Source organism: Prunus persica, chromosome G2, assembly GCF_000346465.2.
Source record: "Prunus persica cultivar Lovell chromosome G2, Prunus_persica_NCBIv2, whole genome shotgun sequence".
In the NCBI taxonomy this organism is placed as follows: domain Eukaryota; kingdom Viridiplantae; phylum Streptophyta; class Magnoliopsida; order Rosales; family Rosaceae; genus Prunus; species Prunus persica.
The window spans coordinates 23,637,157-23,662,682 of NC_034010.1; the positions used below are offsets into that span (position 1 = coordinate 23,637,157).

Consider the following 25,526-nt stretch of genomic DNA (forward strand, 5'->3'; position numbering starts at 1 on the left):
AAATGATGGCTCATTAAGTCAATATATACTTCATACTAAAATCTCATAAAATCAAGTTTTCTTATTTGATGTATAAAGAATGAAAACCACCAAAAATTATCTTGTGAAAATGATTATTCCGAAAAACCACTTTTCATACTTAGTTAATAATTTTACATAAAACATTTTTTCATGTATGATATGAATGCATTGAGGGACCTAAGGTTTTTTTTAGTTTGTGAAATTTTGATTTTTTTCTTTCTATTGGATTTAATGGGGGGAAAAGCTTTAAAGATATTTGCTTAATCGCTACTTTTTGTCTATCTCTTGCAATTTTTCTTACTTAAAATGTATTTGTCTATCCCTTTATCAAGGACAATTATGATTGCAACCAATAAGCAATATAATTCTTGACATATGTGATATATATTCTATTTTTCGTATGTATTGTGAGTTCGTATTTTTGATTCTTTATCATTTATAAGAGGCCCCCACACACATAAAATTCTGGCTTCGCCACTGATTGTTAATATATTTAGTTGAGTTGAACTCTATATTGTATTTCAATTATTCGGACCTTCTATGTTTTAGATATTACTTCAAATATTATCTATGCAAAAATATCACTTGATTTCGAAGTTATTAATTCAACCACTTAATTAAATAGTTGTGATTTTAATGTTATTTTTGTTAGTCACAACTACATATTTCAATGTTTTTAATTTGCTCTGATCTTTTAAGTAAAATTCGTAACAAGCCACACAAGATGCCGATTACATCAAGTTATTTCGAGAATCCTCGAGAAAAGAAGACTGCCTAATATGTTGACTTTATTATAACTTCTCCCAAAGTGACAATATATCAAGGATCAATTGTGAAACATATTGGAAAATATAGTTTGACTTTTCGTGGAAGTAATGAGAAGATCCATGATTTAACAATGGAAATTCTATGGGACAAGTGGAAATGATTGCAAAGTGGGACCCATTTATGAAGGAGTATGTTTGACGTATGGATGACAAAGAGACGCTCATTATCATTATCTTAGTCATAAGATTCAAAATGAATTGATACTTTTGTTAGATTCAAAGTAGGGTGTATGCAGAGGGTGGGGAAGGGAGCTACTCAGTAGTGGTGGATAATTGGTGTTGGAAGATGCATGAATAAAAAATATATTTATCGTTCTATTACTTTCAGAAATTTTAAGTTTCTTAGTTATAGAAAATTTACAGAAATACCCTTAAACTTAAAGGAAAGTTTAACAGAGTTAGTATTAGGTGGTACATTGCAACACTGTGTAAAGTTTAGGTGATTAATAATAAAAATTAAAAGCTCAGGTAGTAATTTTGCACATGCCTAAAAGTTCAGGTGGCATTTATGCAAATTTCCCTAATTTTTTTGGAAAAGTATAGAGAAATGGGTTTACAGAAGTTATGTGTACTGCTAAAGAAATTGCTACTGACATGGGAATTGACCCGGTGTTTCTTGAGAAGCGAAAAGTTCATAGAAAAAAACATTTTGATGAGAATACTTGTAAGCCATCCCAATTAGTTCCTGAATCAATTGAAGAAAAGTTTAGAATTGATTACTTCTTGTATTTAGTGGACCAAGCTATTCGTTCTTTACGGGGAAGGTTTCAACAATATCAAAAGTATGAGAATATTTTTAGGTTTTTGTTTACTTCAGAGAAGTTAAATTCATTGGATGATTGCAATTTGAAGAATAGTTGCAATCATCTGAAAAGCATTTTGAAAAATGACAAGTTTTCTGATGTCGATGGGAATGATTTATTTGTTGAGTTGAAAGTTTTACGGAAGCTTTTACCAAAAGAAAATATCACAGCCACTGCATATTAAATTTCTTAAAAAGATTAAATTGTTTTCCAAATGCATTCATTGCATATAGAATCCTTTTGACTATTCCCGTTACTATTGCACCTGCAGAAAGAAGTTTTTCAAAATTAAAATTGTTAAAATCATACTTGCGATCAACTATTTCTCAAGAAAGATTAAACGGACTAGCTTTGATTTCAATTGAAAGTGAACTTCTAGAAAAACTTGATTATGAATATTTGATTGATGATTCTCTTCTAAAAATTCAAGAAGATCAATTTTCAGACATTAGTATTGTACTGGCTGTGTTTTTTAAAAAGCACTCGTAATAGTTTTAATTCTTCAAATAAAGACAACAAATACAATGTGAATGATTTTTGGATATTTCAGTATGTTTTTGTTGTTGCTTTTGTGTTTAATGCAAATAATCTAATTTGTTAATGACATTTGTGTGCAACTACTCTTTAATTTGTGATTACCAATTTTTTTTCCTATTAAAAACAGATTGCTTATTGGAGTCAGCAAGGGACCTTAAAGGGGCATAAGGAGCTTATTTTTGTACCAAACATTTAACTGTATCAAATGGAAACATTTAAATTTTTATGAATTTGATTTTTGATTGTCATTACATATTTATTGATTGTGACTTTTGTTCTAAAAAAATTGTTTATGACATTAAGTTATGACAAATTTTTATAGTATTTTTGTATTAGATTATGTGAGGCCCCAATTTAAGTTTCGCATAGGACCCTCAAATTCTCAAAGACGGCCCTACAAGGATGGTACGTACCAATTACCAAACAACTTTTCTGGAAGTGGTAGGTGTTGAGTGATTGAAGTTAGGACCCTGTACCCATAGCATGATGAACGCCTAAAATTATGTTACACGTGGTGGTACTTTACTAGCGTGAGACCTATTCATTTGTGAATTAGACAAAGGCTCTGAATCAAGAAGATTGAGTATAAGGCTCTGAATCAAGAAGATTGACTATCTTTTGCTCTATTGCAAATGCGTGTTTTTCATGCTAATCTAGTAAATTGGTTTTGCAGATTGGCTATTTTAGAAAATGGTTTTTTGTATAGGGCCCTCAAAATCTCAAAGATGACCTGCAAAAATGGTACATACCAATTACCAAACAACTTTTCCGGAAGTGGTAGGTGTTGAGTGATTGAAGTAAAGAATTGACGACAAGGACCCCGTTTTCCATATGCTCTGTTGCAAATGCATGTTTTCATGCTAATCTAGTAAATTGGTTTTGCGGATTGGCTATTTTAGAAAATGGTTTTTCTTAATCTCTACTTAATTGGCTAATTTTGTATGAAATAAGGATATAATTTAAAACATCTTTGACATTTTCATCAATATATCGCTAATTAACCACATGATTCATTTGAATAATAACCTTACTTAAGATAATGGAATGATCATATGACTAATATGAAGGTCTGCATGAGGAGTCCATATATAGCATCCTCACTATAGAATTTCGCAAGGAAGCACCATTCATTTGTCACAGAGTACTTGGACACACACCAAGGCTAAAAGCTTAAAGCTGTAGAGCCTTTTTGGCTAAGATATAAAAAAAAAAAAAATACCAATCTTGTTGTAAAATGAACGGGATATGCTAGAATATTGAGTAGCACGTAAAGTAAATAAGACACAAAATTTAACGAGATTCGGCCTTTCTTACGTCCTCGGAGAGCAGTAGCAGTAACTTTTCCACTATGTAAAAGAATAAGGCTACAATTTTAGTATTTACAATATATGTGGCTCACTGACTTTTCTCTCTTGGAGAATTTCTCTCTACTCTCTTTTCTCTCCACTCACTCACCCTCTTTCTTTCCTTCCTTTCTTTTCTCTATGCCTGGGCTCTCATTTCTTCTCGGATGGTGTGTGTGTCAAAGGAAGGGGGAAGCCTTATTTGTAGGCAGAATTCTGTGGCTACTTACTCATATTTCTTTGGCTTCACGTGGTTGTTGGCAGACAAGCTTCACCATTATTCTTCTTCACTCAATTAGGTAGTGGGCTCTATCATTTTGGGCTCAGCATTCTTGACTTTACAACAAATCTCAAATTAACTTTTGAACTCTGTGTTTTGTGTACAGAAAAGGAAGATTAGAAAGATTTGTTTTACTCGTTGACCAAAGCAGAATGAAAGATTTGTTCTACTGGATAGTTGATCTCTTTCATTGTCTTCACTTAATACATAATTTCCAAACCTTTAACCTTAATTAATCCCTGTTGCAGAGTAATTAAGGGTAATTCAATAAATTAAATGGGGTGCTGAATGATTAATTGATTTGACTCAACATTAACCCACTAAATGAAAAGTCGACTAAACCTTGAGATCGTTTGGCTAATATTTTTTGTATTATTAATTTAATACTACTAATCAGGACGCTCTGAGAGGTTCAATAACAGCATTAAGCATAAGAGATTATTGAGGGCTAAATGAAATGATTAAGCATGAGAGGTAGTCTTAAACAAATCCAAAGAAGATCGAGTGTTGAGGTCCCTGTCCCAGAATTTCAAAGAGGATCAAGGTAGCGTTAATACAGATTAACAGTCTCGCAATACAATTAACATGCTAAGTGCATGTTACATATAAGTATTTGTCTGACAACATAAATTTCCAAACGGCCGACCTCTTTCTTGTATACTTCTATGTACCTGAAAGATGGAGGGTTGGAGGGCCATTCATGCATGTAGTACTCCTCGAGAGGGTAGCAATGGAGTCTGAGAGTCTCCAGTAATCTTTCCACTTTATGGCAGATGAAAAAACTCCTTGTTGATAAATATGTGAACATTTCTTCACTTTGTCAGCGAGATACATGTAACTATAGTACAATAATTTGTTTCCGCACCTTGTAATTTGTTTCGGCTATACTATTTATAAAAAATAATTATAAAAAAAATACCCCAGTAAAGCAGCTCAGGTATACTATTTAAAAAAATAATAATAATAAAAATATTCGAGTATAGCAGCCCGGCTATACTATTTATTATAAATAAAAAATAAAAAATAAAACATGCCTAGCGATTAGGTCCCACGTGTCAAAACAAGTATAGCAGCTATACAAAAAAAACCTAGGATAGCCCCGCTATTTAATTAAAAAAAAAAGAAGGCCTGCCTAGAGATTATTGCCCATGTGTCAAAACAAGTATAGTCGGGGGGCTATACGACTTTTAAAAAAATAAAAATATAACCCAAGTAAAGCCGTGCGGCTATACTATTTAATAAAATTAAAACGAGAGGACCTGCCGAGCGACTATGAGCTCACGTGTCAAAACAAGTATAGCTACGCGGCTATACATTAATAAAAAAAAAACCCAGTATAGCCGTTCGGCTATACTATTTTAAAAAATGAAGAATTACTCGAGTATAGCCGGGCGGCTATACGGTTTAATAAAATAAAATAAAAGCACCTGCTAGCGATTATTGCCCCACGTTTCAAAACAGGTATCGCTGCCCGGCTAGACTATTTAAAAAAAATATATAATACCCGCGTATAGCCGCGCGGCCGTACTATTTATTAAAAATAAAAAGGAGAAGACCTGCTGGTGAGGAGCCTAAGGATCCTATCCATCATCATGGGTGCCAATCTTGGCTGCAATCTTAGACGAAGATTTAGCTTCTCTGGCTATGATGTCGAAAAAGCCAAGCTCAATTGCTGATTGCAGAGATATGGATAGCACATAAGAACCCACCAGTTGCATGGCATAGCAAAAGCTTTCTTCTTCCTCTTCCTTTGTAATTTAATCCTCAGGCTCAGCATGATTTATTTTGGGATGGATTTTTCTCTCCAACGAAGAAGCCATTGGATTGGACTATCTATATTTACGTTCTGAAACTCATTGCTAGTGTAGTGATTAAACTCCTAAACAGGTGCCCATGTAACAATACTAAGAAAATAAAGATACAACATGCAAAGCATAGAGAAATAAGCAAGCAATTACCATCACAAACTCAACAAAGGCAATGTGAGTAGAGCAGGGGCGGAGCCACACTGGGACCAGTGTGGTCTCGGGCCCTCACTCAAGTTTTTATATATTTTAAAAGTAATTTACTGTTATGTATTTCTATATATATATATATATATTATTTCAAATACTTTATGTTTTGATATGTACCCATATGTGTTGTGGCGGACTTATTAAGACACAAGGAAGTACTTGAAATTGCCCCCTTGCTCAATTGGTGGCGGTGCACTCCAGATATACAGATTACCTTATTTCCATTTTCAACATTTTAGTAAATGTCTTTGTCCTTTTACTTTAATTTATTTTTATATTACTCAATTTACTTAAGTTTACACACCAAATGCACTCTAGGGTACTTCCTTATTTACATTGTAAACTTAAGTAAGGAAGTACCCTAGAGTGCATTTTTATATTATTCCATTTTTCATATTACTCCATTTACTTTAATTTTTCTTGCTTAGAATGTATTTGTCTATCCCTTTGTCGAGGACAATTATGATTGCAACCAATAAGCAATATAATTCTTGACATGTGATATATATACACTATTTTTTGTATGTATTGTGAGTTCAAATTTTTAATTCTTTATAATTTGTAAGAGGCCCCCACATACATGAAATCCTGGCTTCGCCACTGGAGTAGAGTGCTAATAGTACCCTAGTAGCCTCCCTTGACACTTGCCATAGGCGGCAACATGGTTTGATGTCTTGGACCATGCCAAGGAGAGGTGTCACGAGTGTGCACAAGGACAAGACAAGCGTGGCAAGATGGATGTCGAAGGGTCTTGGTGGAAGCTTGCAAGAAGCGTCGACAGATTACCTTGGAAGCCTCGACAGCGCATGTGCGACAAGTGCGCTGCGCAGCGCAGCAGCGCGCAGCACACATATGCAGCACAAGCAGCATGCAACATGCAAGCAACACACAGGCAGCACGCAGGCAGCGCACACACGCAGCACGCATTCAGATCGTGCAGGCGGTTTGCTGGCAGGTTGTGCGCAGGGTTTTGGCAGGTCGTGTGGGCATGGTGCTGGCAGACCGTGCAAGCAGTTGGTTGGCAGGATGTGTGACGGTTGCTGGCAGTTTTGTGTGGGCAGTTGTGAGGAGAAGTTCCAGCAGATGTGCAGCGATATAAAGGGCATGTCTAAGCGGTTACGCATGGTAATGGCAGAGTGGCATGCATGGGATGCATCATGTGGAGAAGGCAATGTTAGTGGAAGGAGTGGGTGGTTACCTTGCACCTTTGTAGGCAAACAACATGGCGTGACATGGCCACGACATTGACACGGCCACGACAGTGACACATGGCGCCATGAGCAAAAAGGAAGCCTTGAAAATTGGAGTTCATGAGTTCCTTAGTGGGATAGTGGCATGGTGGTTTTTAGGAGGAAAACTACCTATGTCATGGTGGCTGCGCGCATGGCAGACACATCACCTAGCAGTTGGGGGATGTCCACTGCATCTATAAATACCTTAGCTTAGGAGGGCTTAGGGAGATCTGAAGGTCGACACTAGTAGAGACTAGTGGAGATCAGAGACTAGACTAGTAGTCTCTTGGGAGATCTCAAGAGGAGACAAAATGGGGGAATGTGTCTAGAGTAGGCATGGAGAGGCATAGGGAGGGGTATGGCATGCCTTGAGAGAAACCCGTTGAGTCGAGAATGAGTGTCTAGAGCGGCACCGTGCCTTAGGAGTAGGCGGCATTGAGGCACCAAATGTGTTGTGGTGACCCAATGTGAAACAAAAACTTGTATTCCTTTTTATTGTGGAGTAATATAAAGGTTGGGAGTGAGTTGTCCCGTAAGCTTTGGTGTTTATGCATTCCGCTGCTAGTACTCTGAAGCCTCACGGTTTGGAGATGAAGAGAAGGCTGACTTAGGAGGAGTCTAAGTGCCAGACAAAGGTTGAAAAATTAAAGGCGGTTTTCACCCTTGTTACGCCTCGGAAGATAAACCTGACTATTTCAACATTTTAGATTGGTATACACTTGTTTGTAGTTAGAAATAAAACTTGGGTTTTCTTTAAAGTCAGGGGGGGGAAAAATTTAAACGTATAGTTGTGTGGCTATACTATTTTTTCTTTTATTTTTAAAATTACATTTATGCGGAAAAAACTTGCGATTAGGGCCCACATGTCAATACAAGTACTGTCACATCCCGGATCGGCTCCGCCTTAGCACGATATTGTCCGCTTTGAGCCCCTCTCTCTGCCTTCACGATTTTGTTTATGGGAACTCACGAGCAACTTCCCAGTGGGTCACCCATCATGGGATTGCTCTAACCCAAACTCGCTTAATTTCAGAGTTCCCATGGAATCCGAAGCCAGTGAGCTCCTAAAAGGCCTCGTACTAGAGGCACATCACCCCCCTCTCTATGGTTGATGTGGGTTGTTACAAGTATAGCGCTATACATTTATAAAAATAATAATAATAATATATATAAAAAACCAAGATATAGCCGGCGGCTATACTATTTTTTAAAATAAAAAATACCCAAAGTATAGTCGTGCTACATCTATTAATAAAATAAAAAAGAAAAGGACATGCCTGGCAATTAGGCACCCACGTGTCAAAACAAGTATAGCCGGGCGGCTATACTATTTAAAAAAAAACAAAAAAAAAACATGAGCATAGATGAGCGGCTACACTATTTAATAAAACATAAAAAAACACATGCCTAGTGATCACCAACCCAGGTTTCAAAATAAATATAGCCGAGCGGCTATCCTATTTTTTATAAAATATAAGACAATACCCCGGTATAGCCATGCGGCTGGACTAATTTCAAAAACATATAATACTTGAGTATAGCCACCCAGATATACTATTTAATAAAATAAAAATGAGAGGACCTACCTAGTGATTACGTGCCCACGTGTCAAAACAACTATAGCCGGGCGGCTATACAATTATATAAATAAATAAATAAATAACTCGAGGATAGCCGTGAGGCTATACTTGTGGTTGATCGAAGAAAAGGGAAGGAAAGAAAGGATTCTAAGGAAATGGAGACAGGAATAAAGAGCCTTCATCCATAGAGGAGCATGTGCATGCCAAATTCTCTAGAGAAAGAAAGAAAGGATTCTGACTTTGAAGTTTTTAGATTGGTATATACTCGTTTGTAGTTAGGCATAAAACCTAGGTTTTCTTTCCCTCTCCCGCCTTATTCTCTTCTCGGTTCGCTCTCTCCCAAACGACCTTGTACGATCTGAATTCAATGTTTTTTTTCTTATGTAATGGTACTTTTTCTCTTCGCTATCTGTATATTGATTTTATTGTCATATATATTACAAATTTACATCAAGATAGTGGTCTTCTAGGTTTTTGGAAATTTTTATCAATTCATGCACCAGTTCATCTTTACTCCTAGAGTTCTATTTCCATCAGATTGTTATGCTTTCCTTTATCTGAAGCAACCTTATAAACTAATTATAATAGATATATGATTCTGGGCTTCCAATTGTTGTGGTTGGCGTCTGGTGTTATCTGTAGTATCTATTTTGTAAGCTCTACAGTTAATCCATGCACCATTGTGCTTATTCTTGCAATCATATTATGTCTCCTATGCATAATCCTCTCTTAAATGATGACATAACAAAAGAAGAGGATAGAAAAAAAGGGGCATTTGGGAATCTCTGCAAGGCAGTCTTTTGTATGAGTTTTTGTCTTCTTTTTTCCCCTTTCAAAAGTACATTTTTAAGGTGTTTATTAAGGATTCTTTGGTCTTCTTGATGAGAAAATGTTTAGCAATTTGACCATTAATTACCATTTGATTTGACAGAGTATCCGAATGGCAAACCCGGCGATTGTATGCTCCCATACTGTGAAAGGTGTTTCGAAAGTACATTCAGAATTGCTAAAAGCAAAATTATTCAAGGTACTGTATATGTGTTCCTTGGATTGTTGTCTTTTCCCATGGCTTATGACAAAGTTGAAGATATCCAAATTCTTATGATACCTTAAATTAGGTCATCTGACACCTCTTCTCTTTCACAGGACTTCTATGAGCTGTGGCCTCTGAAATTTCAATGCAAGACAAATGGTGTTACCCAGGTATAAAGTTCATAGCATCTTTTATAAAGTACTTGCTAGTTTCATTAGACTATTCCTTCTGTTTATGTGGTAGAAGAAGAATGGTGAGATACACACCTCCAAAGATGGGTTTTGTTGGGTTTTGTAATTTGTGCTGTTATAGTTATCAAATAGGGCATATGGAGCAGAGTGTTCCACAGAGTTAATTAAGTAAAATATCTGCAGACTTTATGTGCAGTATTCTGAGTCTTCAATATTTTCTTGCTTATATATAAGAAACATTTGCCAATCTTTTATTAGGCTTGGAGACTTGACACCTTCATTTTAGTGTGTAAGTTTTCATATGCCTTGGTTACTTAAAGAACTCCATAACCCAAAAGTTACAGACAAAACATTCATATCTGATGCCACTAAATCCAGCACCAGTTGCCAGGGCCATGAATTCTTCTTCTCTCCTCTCCTTCCCTCCCGGATTTTGAGTCATCACACCACATCAAGATGGGAAGTGGTTTTCCTAGCAGTGCTAGTGATGTAGAACAGCCCATAGGTTTAGAGTAAACAGCCCGCAAGTTTAGAGTAAACGCTTGAGCAATAGAACAGAGAAGAAATAAGGGATCGAGGAGAAGAATTAGAGATCGAAGAGACGAAGGGAAAGGGAAGGAATCCGAGAGTTTAAAGTAAGGAAATTTATCATTAATCAAGTCTGCCTTAAAAGATTACAAACAACTCTATTTATAGAGGCAAAACCCTTTTTTAAACTAGGAAAAGGAAAAGTAAACTTTAAGAAATAGGAAAGCAAATTAACTAATAAGAGATCCTTTTAACAAGAAGGAATCTTTAAGAATTAGCAAAACAAATTAACTAATAAGAGATAGGAAAACTAATCCAAGTAGAATTAGGAAAACTAATAATATGCATTCTGCATCATTCTCCCCCATTGAAAAAGAACTCGACACCGGCGAGTAAACCAAGATTAAGGATGACGACGATGTTTGTAAGTATGGATGATGGGAGGACGGGAGGCAGCCAAATCAAGACCATGAAGAGAATCCTGATAATTGTGTAGAAGAGTGGAATCCAACTGCCGAAATTCAACTTCTGTAATCCAAGTATGCGCAGTAGTAGGCCTTCCAACCCAACGAACCAGAGAGCGGGTAGAATCTCCAGGAGACGAGGCCACAACTTCATGATTTGAGACGTCCTCAATCTGATATGTAGGGTCAGAACTAGGAGAAGGACTACGTGGCATCGGAGGAGGAATGAAACCTGTAATATTATTTACTGTGCGGCTATCAACACACCTTCGTCAGGAACCATCCTTTTTGGGGGTAAGGAGAACTTGAACAACACAAGGGTTTAAACTATGACGAATAAAGCAATTATCCAGCAACACCCGAATTAGTCAATTCAAATTCGCTCGCACAGAGGGATTCATACGATAATAGGGAAGATCAGGAATTTGCGAACCAGGAATAAGGTCAATGGCAAACCGAATCTCTCTCGTTGGAGGTAGTTCATCTGGTAAGTCATTATGTATGATATTAGAGAATTCAGGGAGGAACTGATGTATGGGTTCGGCAAGTGGTGTGGGGTTGCTGTCAGATTCCGATTTAAGCAATAGAGTAAAGGACACACCAGTGGCTTGCAGATCGTGTGCAAAGTCTACAGATGATAAACTACTCAATCGATGCTCCGAAGCCTTCTCTCTAAGTAACAGAGTTGGTTGAACATCCTTAGTTGGTTTGACGGCAGGATTGGAAGGTGTTAGCGTTATGTTCTTTCCTTCATGTTGAAAAGTATATGTGTTCTCTCTACCACAACTTCTCACACAGCGGTCGTAAAGCCATGGTCGGCCTAGTAGCACATGTGCGACACTCATGGGTAGGATATCACAATAAAGTCGCTCATGACAGGGACCCAATTGAAGAGGAACAAGACATCTTTCAGTAACAGGTAACCTGGTGTTATCTACCCAGCCAACATGAAAAGGATAGAGATGGGGCTCGGCCTGAAGGTGAAGGCAGTCGACAACAGCTTTAGAGATAACATGCAGTGTACTTCCCCCATCAATAACTAGTTGGCATCTATTGGTACCACAAGGGACATAGGTTTGAAAAATACTTGTGCGTTTCCATGAATCAGGAGGTGGAGGTGTAGATGCTGAATAAATACAACGCATGACACTCACTTGGTGAAACGCCTCCTCACAACAATTATCAAGTTCTGGATCATAAATAGGTTCAAGGGGCTCCACATACACGTCCGCACAAGAGTCCTCATTGAGGGAGTTAATGGTTAAAGTTCGGTGTGGACAACGGGAGGCGATGTGGCCCTTAGCATGGCAACGATAGCATTCAATGTGAGCAGCCGTGTATGGGGCTGGTCCTTTTTCTGTTGTGGGTACCGTAGGAGCAAGTGGACCGGCAACGCCATATGTGGAGCTAGGAGTACTACGATTTGGAGTAGGAGTGGAAGAGAGCCCGGAATACCTAGTATATCTACGTTGTAGGGCCAAAAAAGTTTCAGCTTCCAGTGCATGACAATATGCATCTTCCAAGATATGCAGACGGAATCGACGGACTTCACGCTTGATATCGTCACGAAGACCATGGATAAAGCGAGACATAGTGATGTCGGGTTCTTCACGAATCCCTGCACGTATCTTGTGTTCAATAAAACGAGCGTGGAATTCAGTAACAGTTAAACTTCCTTGTGAAAGGGTCCATAATTGATCATACAATTGATGGCGGTAAAAGGTGGGAAGATATTGTTCGCGAAGCTTTAATTTCATCTCGTCCCATAGAGTCACAGGCGGCTGTCCAAATTGATATAGTTGCTCCTCCACCGAATTCCAATATTGTCTAGCGGCTCCTTGTAGCGTCATCTTACCAATGCGAAGTTTATGAGCATCTGTCAAGTTGTACCAGGCGAAATAATCTTCCATGGCTTGAACCCAGTCAAGAAACATCGTAGGATCCCCACAACCATCAAAAGTAGGAGCGGTAGGCTTGATGTGGCTGATGACATCGTTGTCAAATTGGCGAGGGGGATGAGTGCCTTGATCATGTGGAACTGTAGAAGGGCCCGTTGTGTGTTGGGTATAATGGGGCGGTGGCAGAGACCCAAAAGAAAAAGGGGGCTCCAATTGAGCCTTGGGATCATCAAGCGAGAGCCCAGTAGAGCTATGAGGCATGCCGTATGGCACGGCCTTGAGTTTTTGATCCACTGGTGGATTGGGCAGAAGGCCACTTTTTGGTGTTGGCGTAGAGGAACTCGAGAGCAATGCGGAGGTAGAAGAAGGTTCAGCATGTCCAGCCCGAAAGTGATTGATAAGCAACTGAACGGAGTCTTGGAGTTTGGTGATGGCCAGGTCCGTCTTCGCACGATGTGTGGGAGCCTGTACCAACTCGTCTTTGAGGTCAACGCTGAGTTTGGAGAGTTGGGTTTCCATGCCAGTGATATTGTCAAAAACTTTGTCTTGGAACACATGAAATTGTTCTGCAAGGCTAGCCACGGTTTGGGGCGCCATGGGAGAGATCAAACGCAAACGAAAGCGAGGGAAGGCTCTGATTACCAATTGATGTAGAACAGCCCGTAGGTTTAGAGTAAACAGCCCGCAAGTTTAGAGTAAACGCTTGAGCAATAGAACAGAGAAGAAATAAGGGATCGAGGAGAAGAATTAGAGATCGAAGAGACGAAGGGAAAGGGAAGGAATCCGAGAGTTTAAAGTAAGAAAATTTATCATTAATCAAGTCTGCCTTAAAAGATTACAAACAACTCTATTTATAGAGGCAAAACCCTTTTTAAACTAGGAAAAGGAAAAGTAAACTTTAAGAAATAGGAAAGCAAATTAACTAATAAGAGATCCTTTTAACAAGAAGGAATCTTTAAGAATTAGGAAAACAAATTAACTAATAAGAGATAGGAAAACTAATCCAAGTAGAATTAGGAAAACTAATAATATGCATTCTGCATCAGCTAGTCTCTGGCATAGCTGGAAGAAGTGCTTCCACAACAATCACTTTTCCATTGTCTGGAATAGCTTTGTAACAATTCTTCAACAGCTTTAGGCAGTGCTCATCGCTCCAATCATGAAGTATCCACTACAAACAAATGTGTCAGAAGACAAGTAGAACAGCTTCATATATTCAGTTACCATTCTTAAACTAAAGCAAGAAAACCAAAAATTACCTTCATAAAAATGGCATCCCCACTTGGAACACTAGCAAACATGTTCCACACCTGCAAAAAATATTTAACTCCCATTTTATGCTGCACACTGCTTCCGATGAAGCAAAAACTAAGATTTCACATTACCCTTTATATGTTGATATAAGGGTCACTCCCAAACCACCACCAACATCAACAAGTTGTGTGAGGTTCTTGTCTTCAAGGCCCTTGTAGATATGAAGAAGTTTCTTGGTGACAATGGTGGTGTGGTTAAACATTGCCGTGTTGAACACTTGATTAAACCTGGGGTCCAAACATGGATACTCAAAAGCGTGCATGCCATGTACCTTGTTAAATGGAATTCCTCCTTCAACAACTGCAGCTTTCAGTTGAGACCTGTGAATTTATTATGTGTAGAAAGTTGGAGTTAGATACCCTATTGGCTATTTGTATTATAATTAGCACAAACTATGTGGTTTGTTTCTTTGATTTGGGGAACTTAATAAAAGTGGAATTATACAGGGCCTTTCTTCTATTATTGGTTGGACCATGTATAATTTTAATGAATAATACTAGTCTTACCACATTTTTTATACCACATGATGTGGCAGCTGATGTGTATATACCACATCATGTAAAATACTAGTTTTTGTTTTTCTAATTTTATTTATTAAAATACACTTCATTCATTTAATTGATATGGCATATGATATGGATATGCCACATCATGTGGTATAGAAATGTGGGATAATAATGTGGTAAGTGTAGCATTACTCAACTTTAATAGTTACTTCCCTAGCGAAGATTCCGAGACTGACTTTAATATTATGCCAATTTTAAGGATTATGGAGTGAGTCCGTCCCCTTACACAGAAATTTGATTATTCCCGAGTAGTTTTCTGGTTTTCCCATTATACTAATTTTAATATAATTATGAGTAATGCATGTGCCAATATGTTAATCAAACTTAAATAATAATAATAATAATAATAATAATAATAATAATTAGTCAACAGATTAAAAATAAATAAATGAACAACCCTTTTGACAGGACCCGCCCCGAATTCCTTGGAACCCGGAACGAATCCTGTAGAATTTTCGACATCTTACGAATGCCGAGCCCCTTTACTACACTTTTCCCAAAATTTCTCAACCTATTAAAACACATTTAATATCACCAACCAGCAGCTAGATCATGAAAAATAGGTGAGAAAGCATACCTCACTCGCCTGAAACGGTGGCCGAAGGAGGGAGAACGAGCCGGCGACAATTTACGAAAAAGCTGTCCAAAACCACCTGTTTCTTGGCTGTTTTCGGCCACTACGGCGGCAGATCGAGGCGGCAAAGGGATGGAACTAGAAGAGGGAAGTGTGGTGGTTCTAATGGGACCGGTCTTGCTTGAAATGGCGGCCGGAGTTGGGAGAAATCACCCTTTGAAGTTAACTTCAAAATATTTACGGTTATGCCACTGAACTTCTTTTGATCTCCATTTCTTCGTTACAATTCCGATTTGAGTCAACTACGTGTCTACGGACTCATCTCGGTACAATCTATCTAAAGGTACCACCACTGCCCAGAAATCCTTCCGGCTTAAAAAGTAACCAAAATACCCCTACCTTAAGGGTAAATTCATAATTTCATATTTAATTAAATTAATAATTTAAGTAGGGAATTTAATTGGAGTTGGGGTGTTACACCTTTCCTCTATCACCATTTTTTCTTTCTTTAAAGCACACGTTCCACTGTGTAAAAGCAAGAAGAAGATGCCGATAATGTAATTTTGTGATTCCTTCTGCCAATGAAACCTTTGTATTATGAAGTCCAAGCCCCACCTCACCTCACACAACTATTGCCTTCAACTTGTTTAAAAAACAGAATATAAAGTGATCAAAGAGAAAGAGGACCCTTTGAAATCACATAAACATATGCTAAGTAGTAACTTAGGACTCGTTTGGTACTTTAGACTGTACTGACTAAATGTCTTCATAAATATATGAATCGTTTTTTAAATATCATATTTTTGAACTCTAAAGGCTGAAAAGGTATGTCGAAAAGTGTGGCTTTTTGTGTATTCCTCCATCCCGACTCTATAAAAAATAAGTAATAAATGAATAAAGGAGAAAAGAAAAGAGTATAACTTACTTAGTGGCAGGACCAAGAGGACTAAACTAACCGACTTTTCATGAAGACCTTGTCTTGATCCAATGCCATCAAGGGGCCCAAAGAACCACCTTCTTCATCATTCACAAAGTACTTACAGGGCCAAGGCTATAGACCCTCTGAAAATCAGACCCACCATTTTCATCCTCATTAGCAGCAACAAGAGAGCAATGGAGAACAGAGTGGCTGGTGAGGAGCCTGAGGATCCTATCCATCATCATGGGTGCCTCAGAATTCTTGGTGCCAATCTTGGCTGCGATCCCAGAAGAAGAGAGCTTGGCGCCTAGACCCTCTTTGTCTATGATGTCAAAAACGCCAAGCTCAATTGCTGATTGCAGAGATATGGACAGCACAGATGAACCCACCAGCTGCATGGCATAGTAGAAGCTTTCTTCTTCCTCTTCCCTTGTAATTTCATCCCCAGGCTCAACATGATTTATTTTGGGATGGCTTTTCCTCTCCAATGAAGAAGCCATTGTTGAAGATAGAAAAATCCCACATTCGTAACTTACTAAATAAATTACAATTTATAATAAGTGGTTTCAGGGGCGGTCCTACCCTAAGGGCAGGGTAGGCCTACTCTATTTTTTGCCAAACTAAAAATTATCCAATACCCAATACCCAATACAATCAAATTTCTTCTGCCTACTCAAACTCAACCCACTCAAATTTTTCCTTTTAACAAAAACAATAGCCTAACCCACTCAAACTTTCTCCTTTAACAAAAACAATAAAAAGCAATATAAGCATGTGAAAGTTGTATGGAGATTTTTTTCAATGTTGACTAACATTGTGAATTCTGTTAGTGCTTCTGCTAAGCACTGTAATGAGTTAAATTTAATTCGAAAAGTTGAACTCAAAGAGTAGTTGGATTTTAAGGAACTTGAGACAGGTAGAGGACTTAATCAATATTGTAGTTTGAAACGAGCTAGAGCCACTCGTTGGGGATCTCACTTTGCCTCTATTACAAGTTTGTTGAGTTTATTTAAAGAAACTAAAATACTTCTCTAGGAAATCAGTGATTATGGACCTTACCAACAATTTTGTGGCGATGCAGAGAGTAACTATTTTGCTATGATGTCTTTTGAGTTTGTGTTTTCATTTCTTTTGATGGATAAAATTATGGGATTGACCACTTTCTTTGTCAAGTGTTTCAGACAAAAACTCAAGATATTGTAAGTGCTTTAAACTTTATTGAAAACACAAAATCACAGTTCAAAGATATGAAGGCACATGGTTGGGATGATTTATTCATGAGTGTGGTATCATTTTGTGAACAACATGGTATTGATGTTCCTGATATGAGTTTTCGTTATATGATGGGCACACGTTGTTCTTGTCAACAAAAAGATTTTATTACAATTGAACATTATTATTACGTTGATGTATTTAATGATGTGATAGATTGCATGTTAAGGGAGTTAAATGATAGATTTTCATAGCAAACAGTTGAACTTCTTATTCTTAGCTTAGCATTGGATCATTGTAACTCCTTCAAATCATTCAATATTGGGCATCTATGTAAACTTGCTGAGAAATTCTATCTTGTTGATTTCAGTCCAAATGATTTGAAAGCTTTAGAAATTGAGTAGATGTATTTTCAAAATGATATGCATCGCCTTCCCTGCTTGAAGGACCTCACTATTCTTCCTTAGTTATGTCAACAATTAGCGGAAACAACTTTGGCAGAAAACTACTATTTGTTGTACATGTTAATTCAGTTGGTGTTGACTCTTCTTGTTTCTACAGCAACAACGGAACGAGATTTTTCATGTATGAGAATTATTAAGAATAGACTTCGAAGCACCGTAGCTGATGAATTCCTTGCTGATTGCATGATTCTCCACATTAAAAGAGAGTTTGTTATTAATATCGATAATGAAGAGATAATTGAGGAATTTAAGATTTCTAAGCCTCATAGGGTAAAGTTTTGGATTTAAATAGTTTAGTTTTGTATTGCATTGCATTTATATTTTATTTTTTTGTTAAGCTTTTATTTATGTATAGATATGCATATTTAAGGGTAAGGCTCATTACGTCCCTTCTGACTAGGTGTATCTTTTTATTTTTTGGAATAAAATTCACTTATACCGTCAAGTTTTTAAGGTAATTTTTGCCTACTTGACTTTTAAATCCTAGATCCACCACTGAGTGGTTCCACTCCTAATAAAACTGAGATCTTTTGTGATAAAACTCCACACGTATTGGGTTTTGTAAGTGGTTAAGTTGAGAACAATATCGGTGTTGCTAATAGTGGGCCACTGATCCGTCTCTGAAATTTAACATGATATCAAAGTGAGACCATGACCTAGCCAACAAGCATGATAGCATGGTGGAGGACAATGTAAGTCTAACTTATGTTTTGCCTAAATTTATGAAGTAAGGTAGTTGTCAATGTTGATTTGACACAACATTAATCCACTCAATTGAAAAGTCGACCAAACCTTTAGATCTTTCCTTGGCGCAATTAATCACGGCTCGATACTTTTATTGAATATATAAATTTCAGGGAAGCTTTGACGCAGAAGATTAAAGAGACATACAAAGATATAATTGGGAGCGGCTAGAGCAAACCCGAAAAGTAATGCTGCTGAGATATGAGAAGAACTTGTGGTCGGTTTTTGAAGCTTATACATATGTGTATATCTCGCAGAATTGTTCATAAATATGCGAACATCATTTTGTTTGCATAAGCTTATTCTAACCACGGTTATATATGTACATTGTCTTCATTTTGTAATTCATATCATTACGTTTCTTCTGATACTTTAGAAGGGAAAAATCAAAGTAAATTAAGTAAAATAATCTGCAGACTTTATGTGCAGTACTCTGAGTCTGAAATATTTTCTTGCTTATAGATAAGAAACATTTGCCAATCTTTTATTAGGCTTGGAGACTTCACACCTTCTTTGAAACATATTTTGGTGCATATATACTTTGGTTATTTCATTTTCTCGTAGTTGAAAGATCAAAATGAACTATTTTAGTGTGGTGGAGTAGTTGTGTTGTTATTTTGTGCTTTAATGTTAAATTTTATTTTTTTTTGTAATACCGCGGCACTTATTTAGTGTTAATCAAATGATTTATTTTCTAGACGAAGAAAGGTCACATTTTCGTACGAGGTGAAAATGAATCATTTGAGAAAAGGTCACATACACTAATGTTTTTTTTAGTTGTGCTTGATTGAAGAAAATGGAAGGGAAGAAAGGATTCTGAGGAAATGGAGAGAGAGGAAATTCTCTAGAGGAAGAAAAAAAGGATTCTAACTATTTCTAGATTTTAGATTGGTATATACTTGTTTGTAGTTAGGCATAAAATACGGAACATGAAAAATATGAATAAAATACATATGTGTTTGATTTGGCAAAATTTTGACAATTTACAATTGAAAAGTTCAGTCACTATATAATATTTTAATATATATTATTCTTATTCAATAATATGTGAAAATTATGTGTATAATACGTGAATGTTGTATTTATTATTGTAAATTTTGTAAAAAAACACTTGTATTAACATGAAAATACGTATGTATGTGGAAAATGTGAGTACTGTACATTTTCTTCTAAAAAAAATGTGTATTTTACAGAATCTTCAAGACGTGTACAGAAAACGGATATATTATTGACAAATACCTACATATGTGTATAATAGGAGTATTAAACCTAAAAATGCTAAATTCGTTATAAGGGTAATAATTCTGGAAAGTAAAAATTCAAAAGGGGACAATATAGACTCGGGTAATGGCCTAATAATAATGGATAATGCTCTAAACTAATCTTATTGATAAAAGAAAATATTTATAAAAAAAACGACAGTAGTATATATATATATGTATAGCCGCTCGGCTATACTATTTATTAAAAATAATTATTAAAAAAAAACCAGTAAACCCATTCAGCTATACTATTTTTAGAAAAATAAAAAAAATACCCACGTATAGCCGCACAGCTATACTATTTATTTTAAAAAAGGGCCTAGCGATTAGGCCCCGCATGTCAAAACAAGTATAGCGGCTATACAATTTTTATTATTATTATTTTTTTTAAACCAAGGTATGGCGGGCCCCGCATGTCAAAACAAGTATAGCAGCTATACGATTATAAAAATAAATAAATAAAAAAAACCCGTGTATAGCCGTGCGGCTGTACTTGTGGTCGATTGAATAAAACGGAAGGGAAGGGAAGGGAAGGATTCTGAGGAAATGGAGAGAGGAAGAAAGAGCCTTCATCCATAGAGGAGCATGTGCATGCCAAATTCTCTAGAGAATGAAAGAAAGGATTCTGACTATTCAAGATTTTAGATTGGTATATACTCGTTTGTAGTTAGGCATAAAACCTAGGTTTTCTTTCATTCAATGTTTTTTTTCTTATTTAATGGTACTTTTTCTCTTCGCTATTGATTAAAACCTAGGCATAAAACCTTGTACGATCTGTATATTGATTTTATTGTCATATATATTACATATTTACATCAAGATAGTGGTCTTCTAGGTTTTTGGAAATTTTTATCCATTCGTGCACCAGTTTTATTTCCATTAGACTATTCCTTCTGTTTATGTGGTTGAAGAAGAATGGTGAGATACGCACCTCCAAAGATGGGTTTTGATGGCCTTTGTAGTTTGTGCTGTTATAGTTATCAAATAAGGCTTATGGAGCAGAGTGTTCCACAGCGTTTAAGTTTTTAAACCACCCCAATCGAGCCATAAATCGGGATGCATCAACCTTTCCTGCAGTTTTCTTTAATATGTCATAATTAATGTTTGACTCCGATCCGGTCTGTTGGTGACCACTTAATTGGATGCATGATGCTGTGGAACTTAGAATATGTTAGTATGAAATTTGTATCGTCATTGCCTAGACTTTAGCATAGGTGAAAAATTAGCGTGTGAAAAATTGTTACTGGACGTTTTGGCACAACTCGTTCAATCCCATACTTCCGAGGCATGACTTGACCGATATAAGAAACTGATTTCAGGTAAATCATGACATAATCATGCATTCATTATAGGATTCCTAATTGGAGTTATTTTCACTCAAAATATTTTTATCTTAATCTTATTTTTAATAGGATTAGATTTTATCTCTTGAGATTACTTTCCTACTTGATTGGTCTAATTAGTTTGTTTTAGGGGATATTGTTTCTCCCACAAAGATTGGTCGTTTGGCATCGTCATTTAGAGTCCATACTATATCAAAATTGATATTCATGATTGATACTATTTGTAGTCTCATGTTTGGCGTCCTTACAGGAAGTTGATATTGAATCAAAGTTATTATTCATAATGGCACAGTAGTGTGTCTTTTGTTTTGACGTGATTGACTTGAGTCCATATGGGATCAAGTTTGAGAATCACATTTGAATAGAATTGTTGGACTATTGGGTTTCTCTCTTACTAGAGATAACCTGCTTTGAATAAAATGTGGGTCTTTATTTTCACATATAGAGCTTTCGACATTTTTGTTTTTGCATAGATTGGATTTTTAAGAAAAAGCTCCTGCGCATATTTTTCAGATAAGTCATCAAGTGTTCATTGTTTACTTGGTGATTTATCTAACACTTTAATCATTTCTATTGCATTCATTTGCATTGTTCAGTGACTCATACGGTTGAGGGCACCAAGACCGTGGTGGCGGTTTTCCTCTGGCGAGCTTGAAGCAATCATGGCCAGTGTTGCGTTCAACATAAAGAGTGTCGAAGATCATCCCGTGACAGAAGTTGAGTTACGAAGAAGTCGGTAAACATTATCTAGAATGTGTCTAGGATAAGTGTGTGAGTACTTCTTGTAATCATCATTCTATACTGGATTTGTGTTAGATTGAGAAGTCCCGTGGATTTTCCCCTAAGGTGGGGTTTTACCACGTAAAATAATTCTTTGCGTGTTCTTTTATTTTATGCTCAGCATGTTTCAATATTGATAAGTCATATCAATCCCTGCTACCGAAGTTTATTTTTACTTATTTGATTATAATCTTAAATTGGCCTATTCACCTTTCTCTAGGCATTTTTAGTCATCCTACAGGTATTTTCAGAATAGATATGTGTAACTCATATCATTACGATTCTTCTGTTACTTTAGAAGGGAACTATCAAAGTAAATTAAGTAAAATAATCTGCAGACTTTATGTGCAGTACTCTGAGTCTGAAATATTTTATTGCTTATAGATAAGAAACATTTGCCAATCTTTTATTAGGCTTGGAGACTTAACACCTTCATTTTAGTAAGTTTTCATATGCCTTGTTACTTAAAGAACTCCATAACCCAAAAGTTACAGACAAAACATTCATATCTGATGCCACTAAATCCAGCACCAGTTGCTAGGGCCATGAATTCTTGTTCACTCCTCTCCTTCCCTCCCGGATTTTGAGTCAGCATCATCACATCAAGTTGGGAAGTGCTTTTCACAGCAGTGCTAGTATCTGGCATAGCTGGAAGTAGTCCTTCCACAACAATCACTTTTCCATTTTCAGGAATAGCTTTGTAACAATTCTTCAACAGCTTTAGGCAGTGCTCATCGCTCCAATCATGAAGTATCCACTACAAACAAATGAATCAGAAGACAAGTAGAACAGCTTCATATATATGGTTACCATTGTTAAACTAAAAGAAGAAAACCAAAAATTTAATTAATGCTTGAGAAATTCAAGAATTACCTTCATAAAAATGGCATCCCCACTTGGAACACTAGCAAACATGTCTCCTCCAACATGTTCCACACCTGCAAAAAGACAAAAATCAATTAACTCCCATTTTATGCTGCATACCGCTTCCGATGAAGCAAAAACGAAGATTTCACATTGAATCCAATAAGTCCTACCAGGATAGGAAGGGGCATGATTTACGACATGGGGCAAGTCGAAATTGATACCCTTTATATGTTGATATCTAGATGTGATCAGATTAAGGGTCACTCCCAAACCACCACCAACATCAACAAGTTGTGTGAGGTTCTTGTCTTCAAGACCCTTGTAGATACGAAGAAGTTTCTTGATGACAATGGTGGTGAGGTTAAACATTGCTGTGTTGAACGCTTGATTAAACCTGGGGTCCAAACCTGGATACTCAAAAGCGTGCGTGCCATGGACCCTGTTAAATGGAATTCCTCCTTCAACAACTGCATCTTTCAGTTGAGACCTGTGAATTTATTATGTGTAGAAAGTTGGAGTTAGATACCCTAATTGTATTATAATTAGCACAAACTATGTGGTTTGTTTCTTTGATTTGGGGAACTTAATAAAAGTTGAATTATATAGGGCCTTTCCTCTATTATTGGGTGGAACATGTATAATTTTAATAGTTACTTCCCTAGCAAAAATTTCGAGACTGAGTTTAATATTATGTCATTTTAAGGACTAAGGAGTGAGTCTGTCCTCTTACACAGAAGTTTGATCATTCCCGAGTAGTTTTTTGGTTTTTCCATTATACTAATTTTAATATAATTATGAGTAATGCATGTGCCAATATATTAATCAAACTTAAATAATAATAATAATTATTAGTCAAAAGATTAAAAATAAATGAAGAAAATATAGAAAAGTAAAGAGGATCGATAATTAATTAGTAGCAGGGGCAAGAGGGCTTAAACTAACCAGCTTTCCATGAAGACCTTGTCTTGAATCAATGTCAACACGGGGCCCAAAGAACCACCTTCTTCATCATTCACAAAGTACTTAGACACAGGGCCAAGGCTGTAGACCCTCTGAAAATCAGACCCACCATTAGCAGCAACAGCAGAGCAATTAAGAACAGAGTGGCTGGTGAGGAGCCTGAGGATTCTATCGACCATCATGGGTGCCTCAGGGTTCTTGGTGCCAATCTTGGCTGCGATCTCAGACGAAGAGAGCTTGGCGCCTGGACCCTCTCTGGCTATGATATCAAAAACGCCAAGCTCAATTGCTGATTGCAGAGACATGGAGAGCACAGAAGAACCCACCAGCTGGATGGCATAGCAGAAGCTTTCATCTTCCTCTTCCTTTGTAATTTCATCCTCAGGCTCAGCATGATTTATTTTGGGATGGCTTTTTCTCTCCAATGAAGAAGCCATTGGACTGTCTATATGTTTACGTTCTGAAACTCATTGCTAGTGGAATGGGTTTACTTATAGCTAGGAAACATAACATACAATTCACGTAGCTCTAGTATATAATATTAAGATAGTTGGATTACGAGTTTAGTACTATATTGTTAATATATTTAGCTGAGTTGAGATTCTATATTGTATTTCAATTATTCGGACCGTATATCATTATATCTGCAAAAATATCACCTAATATTATTTTTGTTGGTCACAAGCCACATAGGATGCCAATTACATCAAGTTATTACAAGATGCGGATTACATCAAGTTATTTCGAGAATCCTCGATAAAAGAATGGTACGTACCAAAGTGACAATGTTCAAGGATGGTACGTACCAATTATCAAACAACTTTTCCAAAAGTGGATTGAATTAATGAATCGACAAGGAGCCCGTAGCATGATGAATGTCTAAAATTATGTTACACGTGGTGGTTTATTAGTGGATTTGGAAAGATGATATTTTACACAGGCATACCGCGTGTGACCTATTCATTTGTGAATCAGACAAAGGCTCTGAATCAAGAAGATTGATTATCTTTTGCTCTAATCTAGTAAATTGGTTTTGCTGATTGGCTATTTTAGAAAATGGTTTTTCTTAATCTCTACTTAATTGGCTAATTTTGCATGCTCACCCATATAAATCTTGATATGATCAAGACATGATATCAGCTGAGATGTATGAAATAAGGATATAATTTAGGGCTTCTTAGATCTAGGTCCAAAATGATTAGTTGTCATTGGGTTTAGTCCTCACGTTTTTGGTTTTAGATGTAGGTCCTTTGACATTTATTACTTTTTTTGTTGTGTCGATTTTACCCTTTGAGGTAAATAAGGAAAACACTTTGAAAATCTAAATTTAATGCATTATTTCCTTGTAATTGAATTCCATAATTTAAATTTTGAATTTTTTCCTTGATAGTATTCCTAATCAATAAAAAGTAAAGACCCACATATTATACTAATCAATCAGACAAGCACCCACATTAAATTATGTGTTTGACATACAGGTAAATAGTGTTATTATTAGCAATGAAAAATACTTGGTGATAAATCATGTCACTTATAAGTTAGGAACATAAATTAGAAGATTGCCTATAAGTCAGATATAGAAATAGACAAAATAAAATTGTATGTTAACTATAAAAAAAAGGTACATAAAATACTATTACACATTGTCGAAAATATGAAACAACATATATATTGTAACACCCCAACTCCAAATAGGGTGTTATACCTAGGGTAGGAGTCTTGAGCCATGATGTTGAGATTTTCTGGCAAAGCTTTATCGCTTTAGACAC

General features: G+C 36.5%; 1 protein-coding gene, 1 long non-coding RNA gene and 1 pseudogene across 2 annotated transcripts; 1 reads left to right on the forward strand and 2 right to left on the reverse strand.

Moving 5' to 3' along the window:
• Window positions 9,568-24,284, forward strand: LOC109947465. The gene is made up of 3 exons (XR_002270223.1): window positions 9,568-9,665; window positions 9,785-9,841; window positions 23,755-24,284. It is a non-coding gene; the product is annotated as an uncharacterized LOC109947465 (long non-coding RNA).
• On the reverse strand, window positions 10,173-16,625 carry LOC18786240 (annotated as a pseudogene).
• On the reverse strand, window positions 22,310-24,278 carry LOC18786300 (caffeic acid 3-O-methyltransferase). The gene is made up of 4 exons (XM_007219299.2): window positions 23,740-24,278; window positions 22,968-23,284; window positions 22,804-22,868; window positions 22,310-22,687 (listed from the first exon to the last, which is right to left on the reverse strand). Exons 1-4 carry the CDS (start codon window positions 24,192-24,194, stop codon window positions 22,391-22,393), a joined length of 1,134 nt encoding a protein of 377 aa, XP_007219361.1. The 5' UTR covers window positions 24,195-24,278; the 3' UTR covers window positions 22,310-22,390.

Excerpts from the sequence above, each read along its gene's own strand:
- LOC18786300 (XM_007219299.2), bottom strand. The coding sequence starts at position 24,194 with ATGGCTTCTTCATTGGAGAGAAAAAGCCATCCCAAAATAAATCATGCT. Across the intron at positions 23,285-23,739 it reads AAGGTCTTCATGGAAAGCTG|GTCTCAACTGAAAGATGCAG; the intron begins GTTAGTTTAAGC and ends ATAAATTCACAG. Across the intron at positions 22,869-22,967 it reads TCATGCCCCTTCCTATCCTG|GTGTGGAACATGTTGGAGGA; the intron begins GTAGGACTTATT and ends GTCTTTTTGCAG.